Source organism: Carassius gibelio, chromosome B1, assembly GCF_023724105.1.
Source record: "Carassius gibelio isolate Cgi1373 ecotype wild population from Czech Republic chromosome B1, carGib1.2-hapl.c, whole genome shotgun sequence".
Classification (NCBI taxonomy): Eukaryota; Metazoa; Chordata; class Actinopteri; order Cypriniformes; family Cyprinidae; genus Carassius; species Carassius gibelio.
This window is the reverse complement of record NC_068396.1, coordinates 31,757,671-31,781,025: the sequence shown is the minus strand read 5'-3', so window position 1 is coordinate 31,781,025 and position 23,355 is coordinate 31,757,671. Positions and strand designations below refer to the sequence as shown.

At 37.5% G+C, this 23,355-nt stretch overlaps 2 protein-coding genes across 51 annotated transcripts in view; one reads left to right on the top strand and one right to left on the bottom strand.

Annotated features, from left to right (window-relative positions):
- The window catches only part of LOC127949395 (NACHT, LRR and PYD domains-containing protein 3), a 185,264-nt gene extending 174,627 nt beyond the window's left edge, over window positions 1-10,637 (bottom strand). For 41 of the 50 annotated variants that reach the window (XM_052546559.1, XM_052546546.1, XM_052546558.1 and 38 more), the window contains exons 1-6: window positions 10,491-10,637; window positions 9,387-9,479; window positions 7,536-7,622; window positions 7,151-7,243; window positions 4,344-4,436; window positions 1,537-1,629 (exon numbers count right to left, since the gene is read on the bottom strand). In XM_052546559.1, the coding sequence (XP_052402519.1) occupies window positions 1,537-1,629; window positions 4,344-4,436; window positions 7,151-7,243; window positions 7,536-7,622; window positions 9,387-9,479; window positions 10,491-10,549 (518 nt within the window). In that variant the 5' untranslated portion in view covers window positions 10,550-10,637. The remainder of the gene's footprint in view (window positions 1-1,536; window positions 1,630-4,343; window positions 4,437-7,150; window positions 7,244-7,535; window positions 7,623-9,386; window positions 9,480-10,490) is intronic. The other 9 variants (XM_052546528.1, XM_052546531.1, XM_052546530.1 and 6 more) reach the window with 9 other exon arrangements.
- On the top strand, window positions 10,563-23,302 carry LOC127949545 (uncharacterized). Its single transcript, XM_052546997.1, has 4 exons — window positions 10,563-10,671; window positions 18,786-19,107; window positions 20,348-20,748; window positions 21,685-23,302. The coding sequence occupies exons 3-4, from the start codon at window positions 20,348-20,350 to the stop codon at window positions 21,938-21,940; spliced, it is 657 nt and encodes a 218-aa protein (XP_052402957.1). The 5' UTR covers window positions 10,563-10,671; window positions 18,786-19,107; the 3' UTR covers window positions 21,941-23,302.
- Window positions 23,303-23,355: the final 53 nt, after the last annotated feature.

The following is a 23,355-nucleotide window of genomic DNA, read 5'->3' as shown; positions in this document are numbered from 1 at the left end:
TACTTCTTACCTTTCTGGACATGGACAGTATACCGTACCCACAGCTTCAATGGAGGGACTGAGAGCTCTCGGACTAAATCTAAAATATCTTAAACTGTGTTCTGAAGATAAACGGAGGTCTCACGGGTTTGTAATGACATGAGGGTGAGTCATTAATGACATAATTTAGATTTTTGGGTGAACTATCACTTTAAGTTCCGTATCAGTTACAAATTATCATTACTTACCTATAAGGCCCTAAATCATTGGTCTCAAACTCAATTCCTGGAGGGCCACAGGTCTGCACAGTTTTGCTCATACCCTAATCAAACACACCTGATCCAGCTAATCATGGTCTTCAGGATTACTAGAAACTTCCAAGCAGGTGTGATTTGGAGCTGGTTGGAGCTAAACTCTGCAGAGCTGTGGCCCTCCAGGAATTGAGTTTGAGACCACTGCCCTAAATGGTTTAGCTCCTGCGTACATAACTAGCCTTATAGACGGTTTCAACGGCATCAACATAAACAAACGTTAATGCGCGTGAGCGCTTTTGTGGACCTAACTTAACTTCCGGTAGACTCCAAATAGAATAAGAACAGCCAAGTCCCTCTAGAGCAGATATTTTTTGATAACAAACAAAAGTGTTTTCTGTGTGGATAAGGCGGACTTAATGAAAATGCTAATTCATTATTTGCCAGCAGGAGATGTTTTAAAGCATAGACATAAAGCGCGAGAAATAGAGGTTTCCCCAGTAACAGCTGTAAACGAAGCAGAGCTGGTACGCTCATACGCTGCTTTATCATGCATATAACATGCAAGTCTTCCTTCAAAAATACAGCGACATAAAAACACCCGTGACTCGTTTTGATATTTAAACATAAATGTAAGGAACTATTATTAAACGTGCAGTACGTTACGTAATGTTACGTTACTCATGTTTATTTAACGAAGCCTTTTTGAAAATCGATCAGTTTTAAAATTGTGGCGAGTCTCCAAAAACAAATAAATGTATGGGAAACACATCCCACAGCACAACCACCTAAACCCAACTTCAGTCTACTCATCACCTTGGCTTTAACTGCGTTTGTAGATGGCACTGCAGCCAGACCGATATACACAACACAGACCGGAAGTTAACTTAGGTCCAGGCGCGTGCGCCCGATGAAACCGTCTATACCACGTAACAATCCAGAATCAACAAACAGAACTAACACATATTGCTACAAGTGAGACTGCATCATATAATAATTGCTGTTAATAATGTTCATCATCTGGCTGACTACGTCTTGTATTAATTTTTCTGAAAAATCCTGTCATATGTGCACAAACTGACAGCCACCACTTATAAGCTTCTACTAAATATTGTTGAAATTTAATTTTCTGTAAAGTTGCTTTGTAATGATTTGTATCGTAAAAATGGCTATACACATTGAATTTAATATTGGAGCTGTTATTTAAGGCCTTCATTCTGAAATGCACTGCATATAGGCATTGAAAACCCATTATAGCATTACATTTGACAGATGTAATAAGATAAACACTTTGTACATTGTTTACCTAGACTTTTCAGTGTGTCCACTAAGCTTAAGTGGATGATCCATTGACCAGTCGCTCTTCATGGACACACAGCTCGGTTCTGGAGGATCTGGTCTGTGAAGTGAATGTGAACAAAACAAATGCATTTAATTGAACTGATCTGTGCTATGAGCCCCGGTAAACCCAAGGCTTGAATCAACGGCAATAAACGCCAATGATGTCATTACGTCGAGCACAAAAGACCCGGTGAACCGTTTTCTTCAACCAGTTTATTGAATCAAACGGTCCGAAAGAACCACCTGGTGATCCGAAAACCGATGCATCCAGTTCTTGACCCATGAACGAGTCAGTCTATTGTTCATTATCTGGCTCGGCTCGGTGTTCATCTTCAGTTCTCTCTTCACAGCAGTTCAGTCAGTGTACTGTTTGAGTAAATTACTCAAGGTTATTTTGTTTGTTTGAACTGAGTATGGCTGTCAAAATTGCTCAAAAATGACGTTCGAATATTCCCTCTAAAAAAAAAAACGATTATTCGAACATCTGGTTGTGCATGTTGTCAATGACGCGCAGTACGTCAATAACAGGACAAAATAATACAAAGAGACATAACTATTTGTATAGGTAGTCTATTTAAGTTTAAACATTTATGACAACGTATTACCTACACAAAAACAAGGAAATCAACTAATGGCCAAGACTGCAGACCTCACATTCTCTCACCCTCACGTTCTCTGTGCATAATGGTTTAAATGAACACATCAACTTTCAGCAGTGATGCTGTGCCAGACAGTGCGACTCCTGTGACCGGTCCTTGAACCCTCAGGAGCGCTAGCGCACCCACTCGCAAAGCAGACAACCAAGTTTTTTTTCTCCACATTTTTTTTTTTTTATTCTAATATTTTTCACCTTCGAAATTAGTTTTTTTTAAACTATTGGAATACAAAATCGAATTTAAAATATTCATTGACAGCCCAAACTCAGAGGGAGTGTCAGCCACATTAAAAAAAGTTAACAGCTTAAGTCATTTGTGGATTAATGCGTATTGGAGACGAGAACAGTTTAAAACCATTCAGTTTGATTTGGTTACTGGTTCAAAAATATCCGGTTACATCGAATGATTCGTTCTCGAACCGGATATTACAAACTGCTTTGTTTTGAACTCTCTCACAACAGACACGGATGAGAAGACAATGCTGAATAAAGTCATAGTTTTTGCAATTTTTGGACCAAAATTTATTTTCGATGCTTCAAAATATTCTAACTGACCCTCTGATGTCACATGGACTACTTTGTACTTCTTACCTTTCTGGACATGGACAGTATACCGTACCCACAGCTTCAATGGAGGGACAGAAAGCTCTCGGACTAAATCTAAAATATCTTAAACTGTGTTCTGAAGATAAACGGAGGTCTCACGGGTTTGTAATGACATGAGGGTGAGTCATTAATGACATAATTTAGATTTTTGGGTGAACTATCACTTTAAGTTCCGTATCAGTTACAAATTATCATTACTTACCTATAAGGCCCTAAATCATTGGTCTCAAACTCAATTCCTGGAGGGCCACAGGTCTGCACAGTTTTGCTCATACCCTAATCAAACACACCTGATCCAGCTAATCATGGTCTTCAGGATTACTAGAAACTTCCAAGCAGGTGTGATTTGGAGCTGGTTGGAGCTAAACTCTGCAGAGCTGTGGCCCTCCAGGAATTGAGTTTGAGACCACTGCCCTAAATGGTTTAGCTCCTGCGTACATAACTAGCCTTATAGACGGTTTCAACGGCATCAACATAAACAAACGTTAATGCGCGTGAGCGCTTTTGTGGACCTAACTTAACTTCCGGTAGACTCCAAATAGAATAAGAACAGCCAAGTCCCTCTAGAGCAGATATTTTTTGATAACAAACAAAAGTGTTTTCTGTGTGGATAAGGCGGACTTAATGAAAATGCTAATTCATTATTTGCCAGCAGGAGATGTTTTAAAGCATAGACATAAAGCGCGAGAAATAGAGGTTTCCCCAGTAACAGCTGTAAACGAAGCAGAGCTGGTACGCTCATACGCTGCTTTATCATGCATATAACATGCAAGTCTTCCTTCAAAAATACAGCGACATAAAAACACCCGTGACTCGTTTTGATATTTAAACATAAATGTAAGGAACTATTATTAAACGTGCAGTACGTTACGTAATGTTACGTTACTCATGTTTATTTAACGAAGCCTTTTTGAAAATCGATCAGTTTTAAAATTGTGGCGAGTCTCCAAAAACAAATAAATGTATGGGAAACACATCCCACAGCACAACCACCTAAACCCAACTTCAGTCTACTCATCACCTTGGCTTTAACTGCGTTTGTAGATGGCACTGCAGCCAGACCGATATACACAACACAGACCGGAAGTTAACTTAGGTCCAGGCGCGTGCGCCCGATGAAACCGTCTATACCACGTAACAATCCAGAATCAACAAACAGAACTAACACATATTGCTACAAGTGAGACTGCATCATATAATAATTGCTGTTAATAATGTTCATCATCTGGCTGACTACGTCTTGTATTAATTTTTCTGAAAAATCCTGTCATATGTGCACAAACTGACAGCCACCACTTATAAGCTTCTACTAAATATTGTTGAAATTTAATTTTCTGTAAAGTTGCTTTGTAATGATTTGTATCGTAAAAATGGCTATACACATTGAATTTAATATTGGAGCTGTTATTTAAGGCCTTCATTCTGAAATGCACTGCATATAGGCATTGAAAACCCATTATAGCATTACATTTGACAGATGTAATAAGATAAACACTTTGTACATTGTTTACCTAGACTTTTCAGTGTGTCCACTAAGCTTAAGTGGATGATCCATTGACCAGTCGCTCTTCATGGACACACAGCTCGGTTCTGGAGGATCTGGTCTGTGAAGTGAATGTGAACAAAACAAATGCATTTAATTGAACTGATCTGTGCTATGAGCCCCGGTAAACCCAAGGCTTGAATCAACGGCAATAAACGCCAATGATGTCATTACGTCGAGCACAAAAGACCCGGTGAACCGTTTTCTTCAACCAGTTTATTGAATCAAACGGTCCGAAAGAACCACCTGGTGATCCGAAAACCGATGCATCCAGTTCTTGACCCATGAACGAGTCAGTCTATTGTTCATTATCTGGCTCGGCTCGGTGTTCATCTTCAGTTCTCTCTTCACAGCAGTTCAGTCAGTGTACTGTTTGAGTAAATTACTCAAGGTTATTTTGTTTGTTTGAACTGAGTATGGCTGTCAAAATTGCTCAAAAATGACGTTCGAATATTCCCTCTAAAAAAAAAAACGATTATTCGAACATCTGGTTGTGCATGTTGTCAATGACGCGCAGTACGTCAATAACAGGACAAAATAATACAAAGAGACATAACTATTTGTATAGGTAGTCTATTTAAGTTTAAACATTTATGACAACGTATTACCTACACAAAAACAAGGAAATCAACTAATGGCCAAGACTGCAGACCTCACATTCTCTCACCCTCACGTTCTCTGTGCATAATGGTTTAAATGAACACATCAACTTTCAGCAGTGATGCTGTGCCAGACAGTGCGACTCCTGTGACCGGTCCTTGAACCCTCAGGAGCGCTAGCGCACCCACTCGCAAAGCAGACAACCAAGTTTTTTTTCTCCACATTTTTTTTTTTTTATTCTAATATTTTTCACCTTCGAAATTAGTTTTTTTTAAACTATTGGAATACAAAATCGAATTTAAAATATTCATTGACAGCCCAAACTCAGAGGGAGTGTCAGCCACATTAAAAAAAGTTAACAGCTTAAGTCATTTGTGGATTAATGCGTATTGGAGACGAGAACAGTTTAAAACCATTCAGTTTGATTTGGTTACTGGTTCAAAAATATCCGGTTACATCGAATGATTCGTTCTCGAACCGGATATTACAAACTGCTTTGTTTTGAACTCTCTCACAACAGACACGGATGAGAAGACAATGCTGAATAAAGTCATAGTTTTTGCAATTTTTGGACCAAAATTTATTTTCGATGCTTCAAAATATTCTAACTGACCCTCTGATGTCACATGGACTACTTTGTACTTCTTACCTTTCTGGACATGGACAGTATACCGTACCCACAGCTTCAATGGAGGGACAGAAAGCTCTCGGACTAAATCTAAAATATCTTAAACTGTGTTCTGAAGATAAACGGAGGTCTCACGGGTTTGTAATGACATGAGGGTGAGTCATTAATGACATAATTTAGATTTTTGGGTGAACTATCACTTTAAGTTCCGTATCAGTTACAAATTATCATTACTTACCTATAAGGCCCTAAATCATTGGTCTCAAACTCAATTCCTGGAGGGCCACAGGTCTGCACAGTTTTGCTCATACCCTAATCAAACACACCTGATCCAGCTAATCATGGTCTTCAGGATTACTAGAAACTTCCAAGCAGGTGTGATTTGGAGCTGGTTGGAGCTAAACTCTGCAGAGCTGTGGCCCTCCAGGAATTGAGTTTGAGACCACTGCCCTAAATGGTTTAGCTCCTGCGTACATAACTAGCCTTATAGACGGTTTCAACGGCATCAACATAAACAAACGTTAATGCGCGTGAGCGCTTTTGTGGACCTAACTTAACTTCCGGTAGACTCCAAATAGAATAAGAACAGCCAAGTCCCTCTAGAGCAGATATTTTTTGATAACAAACAAAAGTGTTTTCTGTGTGGATAAGGCGGACTTAATGAAAATGCTAATTCATTATTTGCCAGCAGGAGATGTTTTAAAGCATAGACATAAAGCGCGAGAAATAGAGGTTTCCCCAGTAACAGCTGTAAACGAAGCAGAGCTGGTACGCTCATACGCTGCTTTATCATGCATATAACATGCAAGTCTTCCTTCAAAAATACAGCGACATAAAAACACCCGTGACTCGTTTTGATATTTAAACATAAATGTAAGGAACTATTATTAAACGTGCAGTACGTTACGTAATGTTACGTTACTCATGTTTATTTAACGAAGCCTTTTTGAAAATCGATCAGTTTTAAAATTGTGGCGAGTCTCCAAAAACAAATAAATGTATGGGAAACACATCCCACAGCACAACCACCTAAACCCAACTTCAGTCTACTCATCACCTTGGCTTTAACTGCGTTTGTAGATGGCACTGCAGCCAGACCGATATACACAACACAGACCGGAAGTTAACTTAGGTCCAGGCGCGTGCGCCCGATGAAACCGTCTATACCACGTAACAATCCAGAATCAACAAACAGAACTAACACATATTGCTACAAGTGAGACTGCATCATATAATAATTGCTGTTAATAATGTTCATCATCTGGCTGACTACGTCTTGTATTAATTTTTCTGAAAAATCCTGTCATATGTGCACAAACTGACAGCCACCACTTATAAGCTTCTACTAAATATTGTTGAAATTTAATTTTCTGTAAAGTTGCTTTGTAATGATTTGTATCGTAAAAATGGCTATACACATTGAATTTAATATTGGAGCTGTTATTTAAGGCCTTCATTCTGAAATGCACTGCATATAGGCATTGAAAACCCATTATTGCATTACATTTGACAGATGTAATAAGATAAACACTTTGTACATTGTTTACCTAGACTTTTCAGTGTGTCCACTAAGCTTAAGTGGATGATCCATTGACCAGTCGCTCTTCATGGACACACAGCTCGGTTCTGGAGGATCTGGTCTGTGAAGTGAATGTGAACACAACAAATGCATTTAATTCACATACTCTTTTATTAATGACTTTTGTCAGATTCAGGTGACTATATTATCCCATTATTATGTATTTTATGTAATATGTATTAAAATGCTATTGGAGATTTTACAGCAAGTACACATCCACATATCAAAGCTGTTAATTAAGATCTTGCAATTAATATCTCCTGAAATGCACTACATACAGTGCAGGCACTGAACAATTATGTCTTTGTTTCAACACAGATGTAACAGGACAAAAAGTTTAATACAGTGTTTACCTAAACCCAAGATCAGTGTGTCCTCTAAGCTTAAGTGGATGATCCATTGACCAGTCGCTCTTCATGGACACACAGCTGGGTTCTGGTCTGTGCATTGAAGATAAACACAACAATGTTATCCACACACACACACACACACGTTACACCTATGTTCGATCATTTCTGGTCTGAGACCTTAATTGTAAAGTTTTTCAGCTTCCAGTGCATCTTATTTCCTGTTTGCGGTGTTTATTTTCTGTTTTTCATGGGTTCCATTGTGTTCTCACTTATTTCCGTATAAACTCATTGGCTTCTAAAGTAAGGAGTCGACTCTGAATCGCTGAAACGAGTCGTTATAGATTTCAAATCTTTTCCCCATCTCTATGTACATCTCTAGAAACACTTTGCATAATAATCTCTGCCTACCGTCTTCAGAGAAACGAAACTCTGACCTGCCCCCCCCCCCCCCCCCCACACACACACACAGACGCTCTGTTTGGTGTGATAGCATCATGTCGAGGAGACGGTGTGTTTTTAATTGTAAAGGCAAGTTTGTTTTATTTTCACTGCCAAAGAATGAAGATCAGAAGAACCAGTGGCTAAAATTCATTTTTACCACAATACCAGAGCAGTACAACAAATCCCTTTTGTTGTGTTCACAACATTTCACTGATGACTGCTTTTCTAATCTCAGTGAGTACAAGGCGGGATTTTCAAAGCGTTTGGCCATAAAAGAGGGTTCATTACCAACTTTATTTAGACCAACGAGCATCTCCAAATCACAACGCGAAGTATGATTATGAAGTTATGTGTTTGTTTTCTCCCGAGCGTCTTATCAGTATGTGTGCTGTCTGCAGCCTTTCTCTGCGCTCATCTTCATTTATAAACACGTCATTAAAATGAAGTGTAACTCCGTGAATTCTCAACGAAGAGACATGAGAGAGATATCTATAGAAAGCTTGACATGTCTACTTTAAAACTAAACAAGTGCTGCTGAAAACAGATATTCTGTGATAAAGTAATCCATATGAAAACAACGCGATGTCTGTTTTTCACGTCTCCCTTCATTATATCTAATGTGACCACGCCCCCGCGCTGAACGCGCTATTCAGATTCAAACTGAAGCGTGCGGCTTGAATACACACACACAGAAGAAAAAGCAGCGAGACTGTTCAAGTTTTTTATTTTACTGTTTGCTTCGCGATGAGAGGAATAAGACATAATTCACCCCAAACAGATGCTAACACATAGTTTACCGTGGAGGTGTGTGCGGAACAACCAATCAAAACTGACTATGTTAGTTGACCAATCAGAACACAGTATGCTACCGAAAGTTTGGGGATCTCTGAGAATTGAGGTAATTTTAAAATGATATTTTGACAAAATGACAATGTTTTTTAACCTTGGATGGATTTAAACCTAATGTACAGCACTAATAAACAGTGATAGGAAGCTTAGAATTTTCATCTTACTGGCTCTTTAATTGAATGTCACCCTGAGTATTTATTATCCTCCTCAGTTTAATCAGATCATTGTTGTTTATTGTCTTTGTGTAACTGCAAAGTCATTTATGCTGCATTTGTGTGCTCCCTTGCCTGTCGGGTTCCCTCATTTATTGAAATAAATTCTGCAAAATCCCCATCTCTACTCACCCTTCATTTTCCCTTCTAATTAACTAATTCAATTATTCCATTTATATGTGATCTATTGTTGAATACATGATAGTAAGTACAGCTTTTATAGCATACACAACCATTTATCAGAGTTATTAATCATTGTATTTTAATATATTTAATATATTGAATAAAAGGCACAGAAAAAAAGTAATTTCAACACAGAAGATAAAGACAAATGGTTTAGTACATTGTTTACCTAGACTTTTCAGTGTGTCCACTAAGCTTAAGTGGATGATCCATTGACCAGTCGCTCTTCATGGACACACAGCTGGGTTCTGGAGGATCTGGTCTGTGAAGTGAATGTGAACAAAACAAATGCATTTAATTCACATACTCTTTTATTAATGACTTTTGTCTGATTCAGGTGACTATATTATCCCATTAATGTGTACAAAACAGTGATGTGACATACAACCAAGTATGGTGACCCATACTCAGAATTCATGTTCTGCATTTAACCCATCCAAAGTGCACACACACAGCAGTGAACACACACAAAGCAGTGAATATATATATATATATATATAATTTTAATCTAAAATTAGGATTTTTATCAGGCACCTATATTTATGTTCAGTTATTTCACTTTAATAGCCTGGAAAAGGACCTGCATATCTGCATATTGCCATTAAAGTAAAATGACTTAACCTAAGCAAAGGAGCTTGATAAAAATCCAAATTTTAGATGAAAATTTCAGATGGCACTTAGAGGCTTTTGTATCTGAACTCTTCATATATATATATATATATATATATATATATATATATATATATATATATATATATATATATATATATAAACACTTTTAAATACAGAGTGTTTCCCATTTTTATTTGTTCTGTCCCTTCAGAAACTCTCACATGTGATTTAAATGCGTTTCTGATTAACTTTCTTTAATATTTTTGCCGGTAAGGTTTGTTTTTTATTAGCTTCCAAATATAATAAAATATATTTGTACTCTTTTCCAGAATTGCTGTAATTTGTGCCAACTCTTCTACGTGGCAAGTTTTGAGGTATAAAGTGAAATCAAAAGCTTATCCAGTAAACGTCGTCGTCACACTGCACCACACAAATGTTACTCCTGTAACGTTACTTGGAGCCAAAAACAGTTTACGCCATAAAACGTGCTGCTAATCTGCAAGAGGAAACCAACTTCTTTCGAAACCTCTGTAAATCCGTAAATTTCCGAAAGCAAATCGAACTATTCGCAGATTAACATCAACGCCTGTCTAGGCCTGAATCTTTTCTAGGAAATAACGTTAGCTACGTCGTTTCGTCGATGTGTTTGTAAAACACGCACCTGTGTAGAAACATATCTGTGGATAGTTTCTCATGATCCGGATTTCCATCTGGTTCCATTAAAAAAAACTGTGTAAAGAGGTTTCCGTTTTCATTAAAATCCGATTATAAACCGATGGATTCTACTTTCACTTTGATGAACCCAAAGGGGAGGAGCTGTGTGTGGATGGGGCTTCCGCAAAGTAAGTTATTTTTTCCGGTTTTATGAGGACAGTTTAACCAGCACGTTAGAGGTGACAAAAAGAAACCCGTCAATGGCCCACAGGCGATCCACTTTCTTGTACATTTGTGCGTGGAACCTCTTTAAAAGATGCACATATGTTTTTCAGTAAAAACCATTGACAGTATAAGAAAAAACAACAAAAACTGAAAAAAATGCAGCGTCTTCTTCCTCTTCTTTAATGGCGCATTTCCGCAATCCACTGGACTGGGGTGGGGAGCATGACGTATTTCGTGATAACGGTAACATACCATAAAAAATTAATATAAATTTAAATAAATAAATAAAAACATTTGGGAAACATTTTGTCCAAAATAACAATGGCTTTAGATTATAGATAAACCACGGTAACAACAGATTAACCATGGTTTTGCTACACCAACCATAGTTTAATCATGGTATTTGAAGTAAAACTGTGGTTATGGAAAAGGTAATCAAAAAGCAAAAAAACTTTTACTATAATAAAACAATGGTTAAGACAAAGACTATTTCAGACATAATCTCACAATGTGATGCACAATTTCATGAATTTCACTTCAGCGTTTGAGGGGGAAATCTAAATGACAAACGGGGATGAAAAACACATTAACTGAGTGAATAAAAGCTTTTACCTTTGCAGCATTGTCCAAAAAAAGATCTAAAAATAAATTGACATGATTACCTAACCCTGAAACATCCAAGATTTGCCACATAGTCACAAATAAAATTCATGTTTTTAATTGCCATTCAATTCTATTGAGTTCATATCACGGAGATGGCAGATACAAAGATCCACTAGATGAATGGGAGGAAGATTTTAATAGATCGTATACACACACACACACACACACACACACACACACACACACAGGTGTTAATCCTCTTCCCTTTTTTTTTTTTTTTTTTTTGCATGTTTGTCATTTTAATGTTTCGGATCAAACAAATTTAAAGGGTAAGTTCACCCAATAATCAAAATTATGTAATTAATGACTCACAGGTTCCAAACCCGTGAGACCTCCATTTATCTTCAGAACACAGTTTAAGATATTTTAGCATCGAAAATACATTTTGGTCCAAAAATAGCAAAAACTATGACTTTATTCATCATTGTCTTCTTTTCCGTGTCTGTTGTGAGAGAGTTCAAAACTTTGCAGTTTAGTGATATCCGGTTCGCGAACCAATCATTCGATGTAACCGGATCCTCTTGAACCAGTTCACCAAATCAAACTGAATCATTTAAAACGGTTCGCATCTCCATTAACTTTTTTTAATGTGGCTGACACTCCCTCTGGGTTCAAACAAACCAATATCCGGGAGTAATTCATTTACTCAAACAGTACACTGACTGAACTGCTGTGAAGAGAGAACTGAAGATGAACACCGAGCCGAGCCAGATAATGAACGAAAGATTGACTCGTTCACGAGTGAAGAACCGGTTGCATCGTTTTTCGGATCACCAGTAGTTCTTTTTGACAGTTTGATTCAATAAACCGGTTGAAGAAAACGGTTCACCGGTTCTTTTGTGCTCGACGTAATGACGTCATTTGTGATGATTGCCTTTGATTCAAGCCTTCGGATTACCCGCGCTCATAACATTAGCACAGAATCAGTTCAGAATCAATCACCAAAAGAATCAGTTCAGTTCAGACGCTCTGTGTGTCGGTCTGCTTCACGCTGAATCACACATGCGCAGTATCATCAGCTCCTCGGTTCACCAATCGGACGCGTCTGACAGAAACAGTTCTTGACTCGTGAACTGGAACATACACATACTTTCAATGGAGGGACTGAGAGATCTCGGACTAAATCTAAAATATTTTAAACTGTTCAGAAGATAAACGGAGGTCTTATGGGTTTGGAACGACATGAGGGTGAGTTATTAATGACATAATTATGATTATTGGGTGAACTAACCCTTTAAATATTAGCAAAAGATAACAACATGCTGTTTTTAAATTAAGGCTTTTATTATTAAGGGAAAACAAAATCCAAAACTATGTGGCCCTGTGTGAAGAAGTGTTTGCCACCTAAACCAAATAACTGGTTGGGCCACCCTTATAAGCAACAAGTGCAATCAGGCGTTTGCGACATCTTGCAACGAGTCTGTTACAGCGCTGTGGAGGAATTTTGGTCCACTAATCCATGAATTAGTAGTAATTCAGCCACATTGGAGGGTTTATCAAGCATAAAACACTTTTATGGTCATGCCACAGCATCTCAATAGGATTCAGGTCAGGACTTTGACTATAGGCCACTCCAAAGTCTTCATCTTGTTTTTTTTCAGCCGTTCAGAGGTGGACTTGCTGGTGTGTTTTGGATCATTGTCATGTTGCAGAACACAAGTTAACATCAGCTTGAGGTCACGAACCGATGTCTGGACATTCTCCTTCAGGATTTTTTGGTAAACAGCAGAATTCATGTTTCCATTCATCACAGCAAGTCTTCCAGGTCCTGAAGCAGCAAAACAGCCCCAGACCATCACACTGCCACCACCATATTTTACTGTTGGTATGATGTTCTTTTTTCTGAAATGTGTTACTTTTAAGACAGATGTAATGGGACACACACCTTCCAAAAAGTTAAATTTTTGTCTCATCAGTCCACAGAGCATTTTCCCAAAAGTCTTGGGGATCATCAATATTTTCTGGCAAAACTGAGACAAGCCTTTATGTTCTTCCTGCTCAACAGCGGTCTTCGTCTTGGAGCTCTGCCATGCAGACCATTTTTGCCCAGTCTCTTTCTTATGGTGGAGTCATGAACACTGAGGCAAGTGAGGCCAGCAGTTCTTTGGACGTTGTTGTGGGGTCTTTTGTGACCTCTTGGATAAGTCGTCGCTGTGCTCTTGGGGTAATTTTGGTCAGCCGGTCACTCCTGGGAAGGTTCTCCACTGTTCCATGTTTTCTACATTTGTGAATGATGGCTCTCACTGAGTTTCGCTGGAGTCCCAAATCTTTAGAAATGGCTTTGTAACCTTGTTCAGAGTGATAGATCTCAATTGCTTTCTTTCTCATTTGTTTCTGAACTTCTTTGGATCTCGGTATGATGTCTAGCTTTGTGGTGTATTTTGCCAGTTCTCCAAAGAATCGAACTCAGTCAGGGATTTTTCTCTCAGAAGAAAAGACTTTATTTTAAGCAAAACAAAGCCGAGAGCTCGTTTCAAGGAGATCTCCCGAAATGCTAGGTTGCATCTCATTATATACCCTATACAGGGCGTTTCCAAATAGTCAAACTTTTCCTTAGGCTTGCAATTTTGATCCCTCCCTAGGGAGGAGAGGCCCCTACTTGTTTTTGTATAACGAAAGGCCCTTTCTGGCCATATGTTTCTCCTCAGTTCTGAACATTCCAGCACGTAAGCAACTTTCTCTCCATTACCTATAGGATTATAATGGAAAAACAACTAGCAACAAATATGGCTTGATTCACATTGATTATTCTTGATTGATTAAAATCTTACTAATAAAAATCTTCCACATATTCTCCCCTTTGAGACTTAATAAGTCTCACATTTGATTATTCTTATCCAGAGTGCTACTCCATAATCCAGTCATATTATTTACACTACCTAGTGACTAAATAAGTCACATTGTATTATCACCAGTGACTAGATTATGAAATTCCACTCTGAGGGATTACTGGACCAAACATCTCTCTCCTACTTTGACATGGAGTGAGTAAAAGATCCAGTCTCCCTAACCCCTCTTTAATAGTAAACATTGTTAAAAGCATTAATGTGCAATTGGTTCAGCATTTGCCTGGTTATCACAGTTTTGTATAAAAGACATAAAAATACATACACATACAAATACAAATCACATCACACATTGAATATCACAAGATTATAAGAGTTGATCTTCAGCTTAGATACCTTATGTATCAATTTCCCATTATCTTGACATCTTTGAATTTAATTTGCTTAGCTGTGGCTTTGACTAGTGACCTCAATATAGGAAGTATACAGTAAAATAGTAAATATCCTGTCATTAATGCCATTCCTAAAAGCTTTCCCTATTTAGTTATAAACTATGCTCCACATGCTCCTAACTGTAAATCAAACCAGTCTTACATTTTATTATCTTTTCCAACATTTTCTTTATCTACCATTCTTAGCCTTTTCAATTTGATCATTACTTCATTAAATGCTCCCTTCTATAAATACAGCATTTTCCCCAAACATAACATACTTCTCCTTCTTCAATTCACAAATCTTGAGCTTTTCTATTTTGCTCCTTTCATTCTATTTGTTGCATCAAATTGCTCTATTTTCCCTTCAAATCTTCCTACATCCATTTTTCCCTTCTCATAACCTTCAAATTCTTCATCTACCATTACTTAACATCCTCTTTCCATTTTTTCTTTTCTATTTGTTGGCTCATATCTGCACCCAAGTATTTTGATCTCAGTAGTAGTCCCATCACTCTCTCATTCCATCTTCACCAGGGAGACTCTTTGCGAGTCGTTGCAATGGTCTTTCCCTCGTTGGCAAGGGTGGGTCGTTACTAGCACGCCCTTCATCCCTCACTTCATGCTGTGTGGAGTTGTTGAATCTGGTTGGCATATTTTAAGGTTAGAGATGTGAACTTAGGTGTCACTCTGTAACCGTTTTTCTGATTCATGCAAGGCTCTCTTGAGATCATTACTGCACCCTCACTGGTTCTCTTTGATGGGGCGAAGCATTCCTTGGTCTTACTGGAACTGCTGTCACCTGTAAATGGAAAACTTCAGAGTTTTTTGTTAGTGTTATCAAGCATGCTAATTTGTTCATCTTGCCAGTCGTCCTTCTTGGTGTGACCTGTGGAAATGTAATGTGGGTTGAGGGCTGTCTTGGCCCCTTTTTGAGTTTTCACAATTCCAGTGCTGTCTTTCTATATATATATTTTTTTTATTCCTTTCAATTTTATTCTCAGCAATTTGCTTATTTAGTTATCTCTTTGTTTTGAAAACTGAGTTCCACTATATCACTGGATAATTTATCTAGGCCTATGTTGCTCAGTAGCATAGGCCTTTTGACCTGGAAAACACTCAACCCACTTTATTTATTTTAACAGTCAGAAAGATAATATTTCATCCTTTTGACACAATCAGGTCCATCATGATATGCTGAAAAGAAAGTTAAATGTGGGGTGGACAGAGCAAGCTTGCTTTGCTCTGCTCTGCCTTCCCGTGTTATACGCTGCGCAGGTGTGTCACTGTTTTTCTTTCTGCCACAACAAAGACCTAGGTACTGACCAGGAAACTTAACCAAATACATCCATGGTCATTATTTTACTGGGCATAAGTTTGCCCTGTGGGCCCACATTCAAATTTGTATACAGCTGTTTGGGCAAATTGATTGAATTGCCTCAGTGTCTCGTCAGACACTCTCTTTCATGCCATACAACACCATCATTCATACTTTTTCACATACTTTCACTCCCCCCTTTTTTTTTTTTTTTTTTTTTTTGCCAAAAACTTTTCTTTTCTTTCTTTCCTTCCTTTTTTCAAAATGTCATAGATGAATTTGTTTAGAATATTAGGCCTAGGCATTGGGCATTTGAGAGAGCCAATTATCATTTCTCAAATGTCATGTGTTTGTCTAATTTAAAGTTTAGTCAAATACTTTTTTGTTATTGCTCATGAGCAACTCTGAGAAGAGGATTGGAGATCTCTGTAAATCTTGGATCCATGGCTATCAACATTTCCATTTTGTTATCCCCAGTGATGACAGTATATGTGATTACATGATTTTGGATCTCTGGAATAATTTTTTATTCAATATTATTTTATTCAGTTTTACCTTAGAAAATTACCTTTAAACAAAATGGAGTGACCAATATTTCTATTTTCTCAACAATAAATATTTTTCTATTGTTCATCAAGATACCCTTTTTTATTTATTTATTTATTTATTTATTTATTCTCTTCTTTCCCAAAGAGCTCAGCATTGTTGTCAAGTATTCAGTTATGCACTTTCCCCTAGTTGTTTAATGAAACAGTCTTACTATGCCAAATCCAGCTCCATGTTTATCTGATTGGTGAGTCAAGTACTCACTTCTGTCTGTCAAAGTTATTATTTTTTCTTTAAGACATGAGGCTGGACTGGTACCTATTGAAAAGCAGATTGAGAGAGTTAAAACACAGAATTTAAAGAAATGCTGTGAGACCAGTGAATAATCAAGATTAAAACATAGTAAATAAGATAATGAAATAAAATAATTAACATTTGAAGCAGTCTCTATAGTGTTCATTGAATATGCAGCACCTGTGCACTGAAGGGATGGAAGTCCTTCTGGTTAGATCATCAGCCTGGGCTGTTGTACTGGGTTGTCAGTCTGTGATGGCACTCAAAGACCTAATGTTGTGGTGTATGGTCTCTGTTGTTTTTCTGCTTCTTCTCAGTCTGGCTTCTGGTTGCTTTCTGAGAGTTTTGCATTTCATAATGTTCTTTTCACCCTCAGGAAAAGTCTCAAGTGAAAGATTCACCTTTTCCTGCTTTAATTCAGTCTTTCTCCATGCTGAAGTGTGTTCTTCTCTTTCAGGAGGGGAGGGGAAAATCCATCAGCCCCTCCCTCTTCTTCTCTCTGCAGCTGTTTGCTGCTTTGCCATTCCTCGACAGACTCCAGTTCATTGCTTTCCTTTGTCAAGGCACTGTTCCGGAAGTCATCTGAAATTTGAACACTCAGAGACTGCATTAATCAAATGCACCTATGTAACTTCTGACCAAATTGTTTCTGAGCAGTCAGCTCTTTTTCTAATTTTCACTTTTCAACGTCTTCTTTCAGTGGTCCTTTAATAAAAACAAAATCATCTGGTTGAAAACAGCAGTTCTCTTATTCTTTGTTAGTGAAGCAAGTTCTTCATTGCAGGAAAATAGCAAGCATTTTTCTTCTTTGCAAAATGCAGAAATCAGCTACCTTTATTATCTAACTATACTGCAATAAAATAAAATAAACCTTCCTTTTATAACAGCATGACATGCATATGGTAAAATAAAGACTTCAATCATAATTTTTCTTCTTTATTTGCATACATGATTCAGAATGATCTGGTATTTGTGAATTAATGTTTCCTAACCAACATAAAATTATTCCTATTATTGTAAATAAAATAATTAAATGTAATTCTTTAAGCAACTAGTTCCCTTCCTATTGAAAAATGCCTATAGCTTTTGAATCCAAATGTCTATTAACTTGGTCACCCAATCTTGCTTTCATTACACATTGCACAAGTTATTTCTTTTATTTTTTTACATTTACACAAGCTCAATCTCTGAAACTCTGTAATGGATTAACTTTCATACTGTGTCCCAGGGATAACAAGATAACATTTTTTAGATGTCTTCACATATTAGATACAAAGTTTTAAGCACGTGCATCTTTTAAATTCATCAATTAATAAAAGTTATTGAATAATAAATGCATATCTTATTTTAATTAATTTATTATTATTTCTATATTCCACCATATCTGCCATCTCTATATTAGTCCATTTCTTGGAACATTTGTATTTATTTTTCTGTTATTAATATACATACTATATATGTGCATGAGTGCTATAATAAACTGTGATCTTCCTTTAGTTCAGGATGTTTAGCTGTGAAACGTAAGATGTTTCTCATGTCTCTTTGTGGCTTTTAGGAAATCATTCAAGAGATTAGATATAGATCTAATCTGCTTCCATGAAGGAGAAAAGGAGGATGCAGTACTCTTACTATTTTTGCTAAATCAACACTGACCTATGTCTCCCTCTGTTGGCGGAAAAAAGAAGGACATCAAAAATTCGGTTTTATTTCTACATTACTTCTGCGGCAAATAAATAGTAGGCCTACTACTTAATTGGGTTTTCAATATTAATGTTGTCTTTCAGAAACCTGATGTTACATAAAAGAAAAGTAGAAGCTCAGAGTCAAATACCACCTCTAAAGAAATTATCAAAAATGTACAAAAGAAATATATAAATAAACAACAGTGACATAGAAATCGTGCTCGATGCTTTTAAATAATCTTATAATCACTACACATTCCTAAATATCGATGCTTTTTAGATATATATTTATATTACTGGTAATTGTAAATGCCAGAATAACTGTAACCGAGTTTCGCTCTCTTTTTCTCGAGACAGTTTCACATATTGGCACGTGCGCGGCAGCACTGACGTAAATGAAGGATTACTTCAAGACCACACGACCCGCAGGAAGGAAAGATGTGATTGGCTGGATGCGGTTTGGAGGCGGGTTCAATCGTCCATTCCAATCGTCTCATTGGTCAGAGCGGTACAGTAGGTGACGAGTCTGAGCGTTAAACTTTACTGTCCGTTCCTCTCGCTTGACACAGACGGAGACTAACAGCCACGCTGTTTACTACAGCATTCTGCTGCTTTCTCTTAATATATCCCAAAGAGCTGAAATGCAAACGATTTAGAGACAATAGTTCACACAGACAAGGTGAGTATATTTTTACATAATTATGTTGTTAATGTCTTTTTAATGTGTTTTTCCTAAAGCGCACCTAAGCGGAACCGCATTCCCAACTAGAAATATGACTAAGGCGCAACGATTGTTCTTTGTCTTTGTGGTCCCACAAGTCGTCACTCTTAACCGAGCATTTATTCTTGAATATATGCGTTCACTCCTCTTGTTATGTGCTGTATTTTGAGTGAATGCGTGTGAAATTATGTTTTCAGTGGTGTTTTTGCAGTGCCTCCTCGCGCAGCTGTCACCGCGGATGTTCGTGCGCTCGTGCGTCACTGTGCCGTCACGTGACTCATCGAGCTGCAAACTTAGCAGCCTTTGTGACAAATATATCATAATCAACGAAGCAAATGAGCCAGAGCAGTCAACGAAATCCTGCCTACATTTATTATTTCTGAGAAATCTGAGAGATGAAACCAGAAAGCTGATTCAAACAATGTTTACTTTGTGCAATAATTGCTTAAGTAAACAGCATACTCATACTCATTTGATGGGGCTGCCAATTTGCATGTTAATCGCTGCGTAATGCATAGTTTAAAACGAATAGTATGCATTGCACACTGTAAAGTACACAGTGTTCTGTTCTGAACACAGCCATGGTTAGTTTAGTAGGGTAACTGCTGCTAGATATCAAAACTACATCATAACTTGACCTTTTCTACCCTGAAGACCATCCAAAATTGATCCATGCATTCTGACTTGATTATATATTTTCCATAGAAAAGAAAATATAACAAGTACTGCATCCCATCCATGTAGTGTATGATTTTTCTAAGGTTATTTTGTCATTAAATAATCAGAGTCTGATAGCCCCTCCACCTTCGTTGACATAATTACAGCTGCAACAGTTGAGTGCATGTCCAACATAAAATACACTGAAAACGTAATCCTCTGAAAGCTTTGAAATCTATGCAATTTTCTTCATTTTTTTTGCTCTGGCAGCTAATTTTATTTTGATTGTGAATATGTAATACCTCTTGTTGTTGTGGCACTGAGAAAAAGAAAAGTCCTATATTCCACACTTCATTTAAAATGTACTTTTTTTGAGTTTTCAGTGTGAACACACTACTCGCACTATGTGTACTACAAAACGCCATAGAATAGTGCATAAGTACGTAATTTGAGACACACCTGTAGTTTATAAAAATTGCTTGTCATCTCAGAAGGGCTACATTCTGTTTAACCCTTGTGACCTTCACCTCTTGTTGTGCAGATGGAGGACGTGGCCTCAGCTTCTGCTCTCGTAGGCCCGTCCCAGCCCACGTGTTCCCGCCCGCCGGGCTCCGTGCGCCGGAACCGTAAGTCCGGCACCGCCAACATCTTCCAGGGCGTGAACCTGCGGCAGCTCCGGCAGCTCTTCCAGGCGGCAGGAGACCCGGACGCCGAGCAGAGGGCACGGATGGTGTGGAGGAACCGAGGAGCGGCGGCTGGAGAGGACAGAGCGGACCGGGAGGAGGAGGAGGACGAGGACAGAGCCATGGCGGAGGTGGAGACGGGTCTGGCCCAGGCGCTCGTGGGGCTCAGAGTCCGAGCGCGGACCCGAAGCGGCCTCAGGGTGGAGGCTCATAAAGACAGCACAGGAACACGATGGATGCGAGCGTTGGGTCATCACAGGTGAGACCGAGGGAGAAATGATTCTACAATATCATTATTATCTACAAAATAAAGCCTGCTTTTGTAAACTGTCACTTTGTAAACTGTAACCAACATCATTGTAATATTTGCGTACAGAATTGCATGCACATTCAATTTTATTAGCTTATTGAAATACAACTATGTGTTAAACTAAAATTGTGGATATAATTTTTTATTTTTTTTTCAATGTCAAGGTCACATTATACCCAAAAATATAAAGATAAATTTGCATAAAGCGAATTAAGCTTGAATCCTTACCTGTCATGTAAAAGTATTTTTTAATATCAGTTTTTTGTGTGTATATGTATTGTATGTATATAAATAATTCTCCTTATTTGCAATGTAAAAAATTATACATTATAAAAAAGGCATTCTCATATGCAATTAAAAAAATAATAATATTAAAGTATTTATACAAAATTGTGGTATTTACTGCTTGATTGCAATTGATCAAAATCATTACATTGTTTTTTTTTTGTACAATTATTTTAATTAAAAAAAAAGAATCATCTTCGAGATTGAGAATTATAAAAATGATTAGGTGAAAATCATGCACAAAAATATTTGTACAAAATTGTAAATAAATAAACAATTTTTTATTCAAAACGTAAGTTTTTCCTTTAATTTTGGGGATGAAATGTGATTTGCATGTGCTTTTATAGAACTTACCCTAGTAGATTTACTAGTGTTTATTCAGATGCACCTGGCATGTGTGTGTGTGTTAATGGAAACATGCTAATCTAAACAAAAATAGGTCACAAGCCTGCCACATTAAAGACCCTGTAAACAAACTAGAAAAGGCATGGGTCTCACCCACCCTCCCGTGAACATCAGATGTGCACGATACTGTAATTACATAGCATATAATGATTTACATAGAAAAAGTGCATTCATTATTATTTAATCCCCCATCAGAATCAACGAGGGCTCACTGGCACAAACCTCTGAAGTCATAACTGGAGATGAAGACAATAATGTCAATGATCATGATGATGCATCTGCTTTGGGAGCCTGTGGAGGGCAGAGCTCTTCTGAGGCTGGATCATGTGACCAAGCTGACTTCCTGCCCCCAGAGGAAGAGCCTCAGGGGCCCTCGGATGGCCCCAGGTGGAGCTGGAACGGCGTTCAGGAGAAGGACCCGGAGCGATACCTGCACCGGATCCGACACTGACGCAGCGGAGCAGTGCATCCAGTCAGATTCCCATCTGAGAGACTCGCAGACACCCTAGATTTACTTGAAGCCACCTCCTCAATCAAACACTAGTCTTAATCAAGCAACAATCAACACTACAGACATTAACAATAATCCCACAGGATTACAGTCCTGCGAACACACTGTTTACGGGTTTGTGCCATTCTCACATCCTCAAAAGTCAAACACTATTATAGGATAGTTCACCCAGAAATTTCCATTCTGTGTCATTTACTCATGCGTTACAAACCTCAAAACACCTTCACTCTTGTGCAGAGCAGAAAAAGATGCTTATGCTGCTCTTTTCTGACAAATATGAGTGAACCGAGGCATTCAAAAGATTAACAATGAGATAATGTTTCTCTTTCATAAATCAAATGACAACAAAACACATTGTCATAAGTTGCAATGCAATAAGGATACTTCTCTATATCGGTTAAGTATTTATACTAAAAAACAAAACTAATTCCCATTAAATGCACTGCAAAAGTATTTATGATACTAAAAAAGTCAAATAATAATACATTTATTGACTTTTTGATAAAATATTTATACATAATGGTGCTATCTGTTTGCTGTCTGTATGTTGATAATATCATTGTATTACAGTATTTGTTTTACTATTATACAGTAAAAATATAGTATTTCAGTAATGAGAATTTGAGAATTATGAAATCTAAAAATATTGGGTAAAACAGAAAACATTCTTCCTTTTGACTTCAGGGTGAAAAATGACTTGATTTAGTTGGATTCACCCAAGTAGATGTATTTCAGTGAATTAAAAATTTTAATTATTTCATACTGAAAAACCAGAAAATCATACAGGTTTGGAACTACACGTGGGTGAGCAAATGACACGACTTTCGATGTTTTGGGTAATCTTTTCCTTTAAATCCAGTGATTTCAGTCTCATTGAAGCTTCCAGAGCCCCTGTTCTAAGAAATGTATAGGCCAAAGAGTGCTGGGTTTCTATTATTTAATGATCTGTGCTTGTATTTTATTTTTGAAACACTAGTTTCTCAGTAGTTCTCCTTTTTTATGGGAGCATTTTGCCTTCCAGTGGTTTTTAAATGGTTTAAATGGTTTCATATGGCTAAAAATATGAAAGAATGTATTAGCATTAGCTTTTTACTGCAACACTGCAGTTCTCACCAATCCATTAGTGTTGTTTTCAATACAGATAGTCTTTGGTAAAATGTAAATGATATTATTATGACCTGTAGAAGTATGCTGGACACTATTAGTGCTGATTATTTAATGTCTTCTTCTGTCACTCAGACAGACATTTAGAAGCAATATGGAAGAAAATATGTAGCTGAATTCAGTAAACATGCACAAGAACAAGAGTTATTTTTATCCTAGTGATTAAGCTGGAACTTCCAATTAAACTGTTT

Excerpts from the sequence above, each read along its gene's own strand:
- LOC127949545 (XM_052546997.1), top strand. The coding sequence starts at position 20,348 with ATGGAGGACGTGGCCTCAGCTTCTGCTCTCGTAGGCCCGTCCCAGCCC. Across the intron at positions 20,749-21,684 it reads CGAGCGTTGGGTCATCACAG|AATCAACGAGGGCTCACTGG; the intron begins GTGAGACCGAGG and ends ATCCCCCATCAG.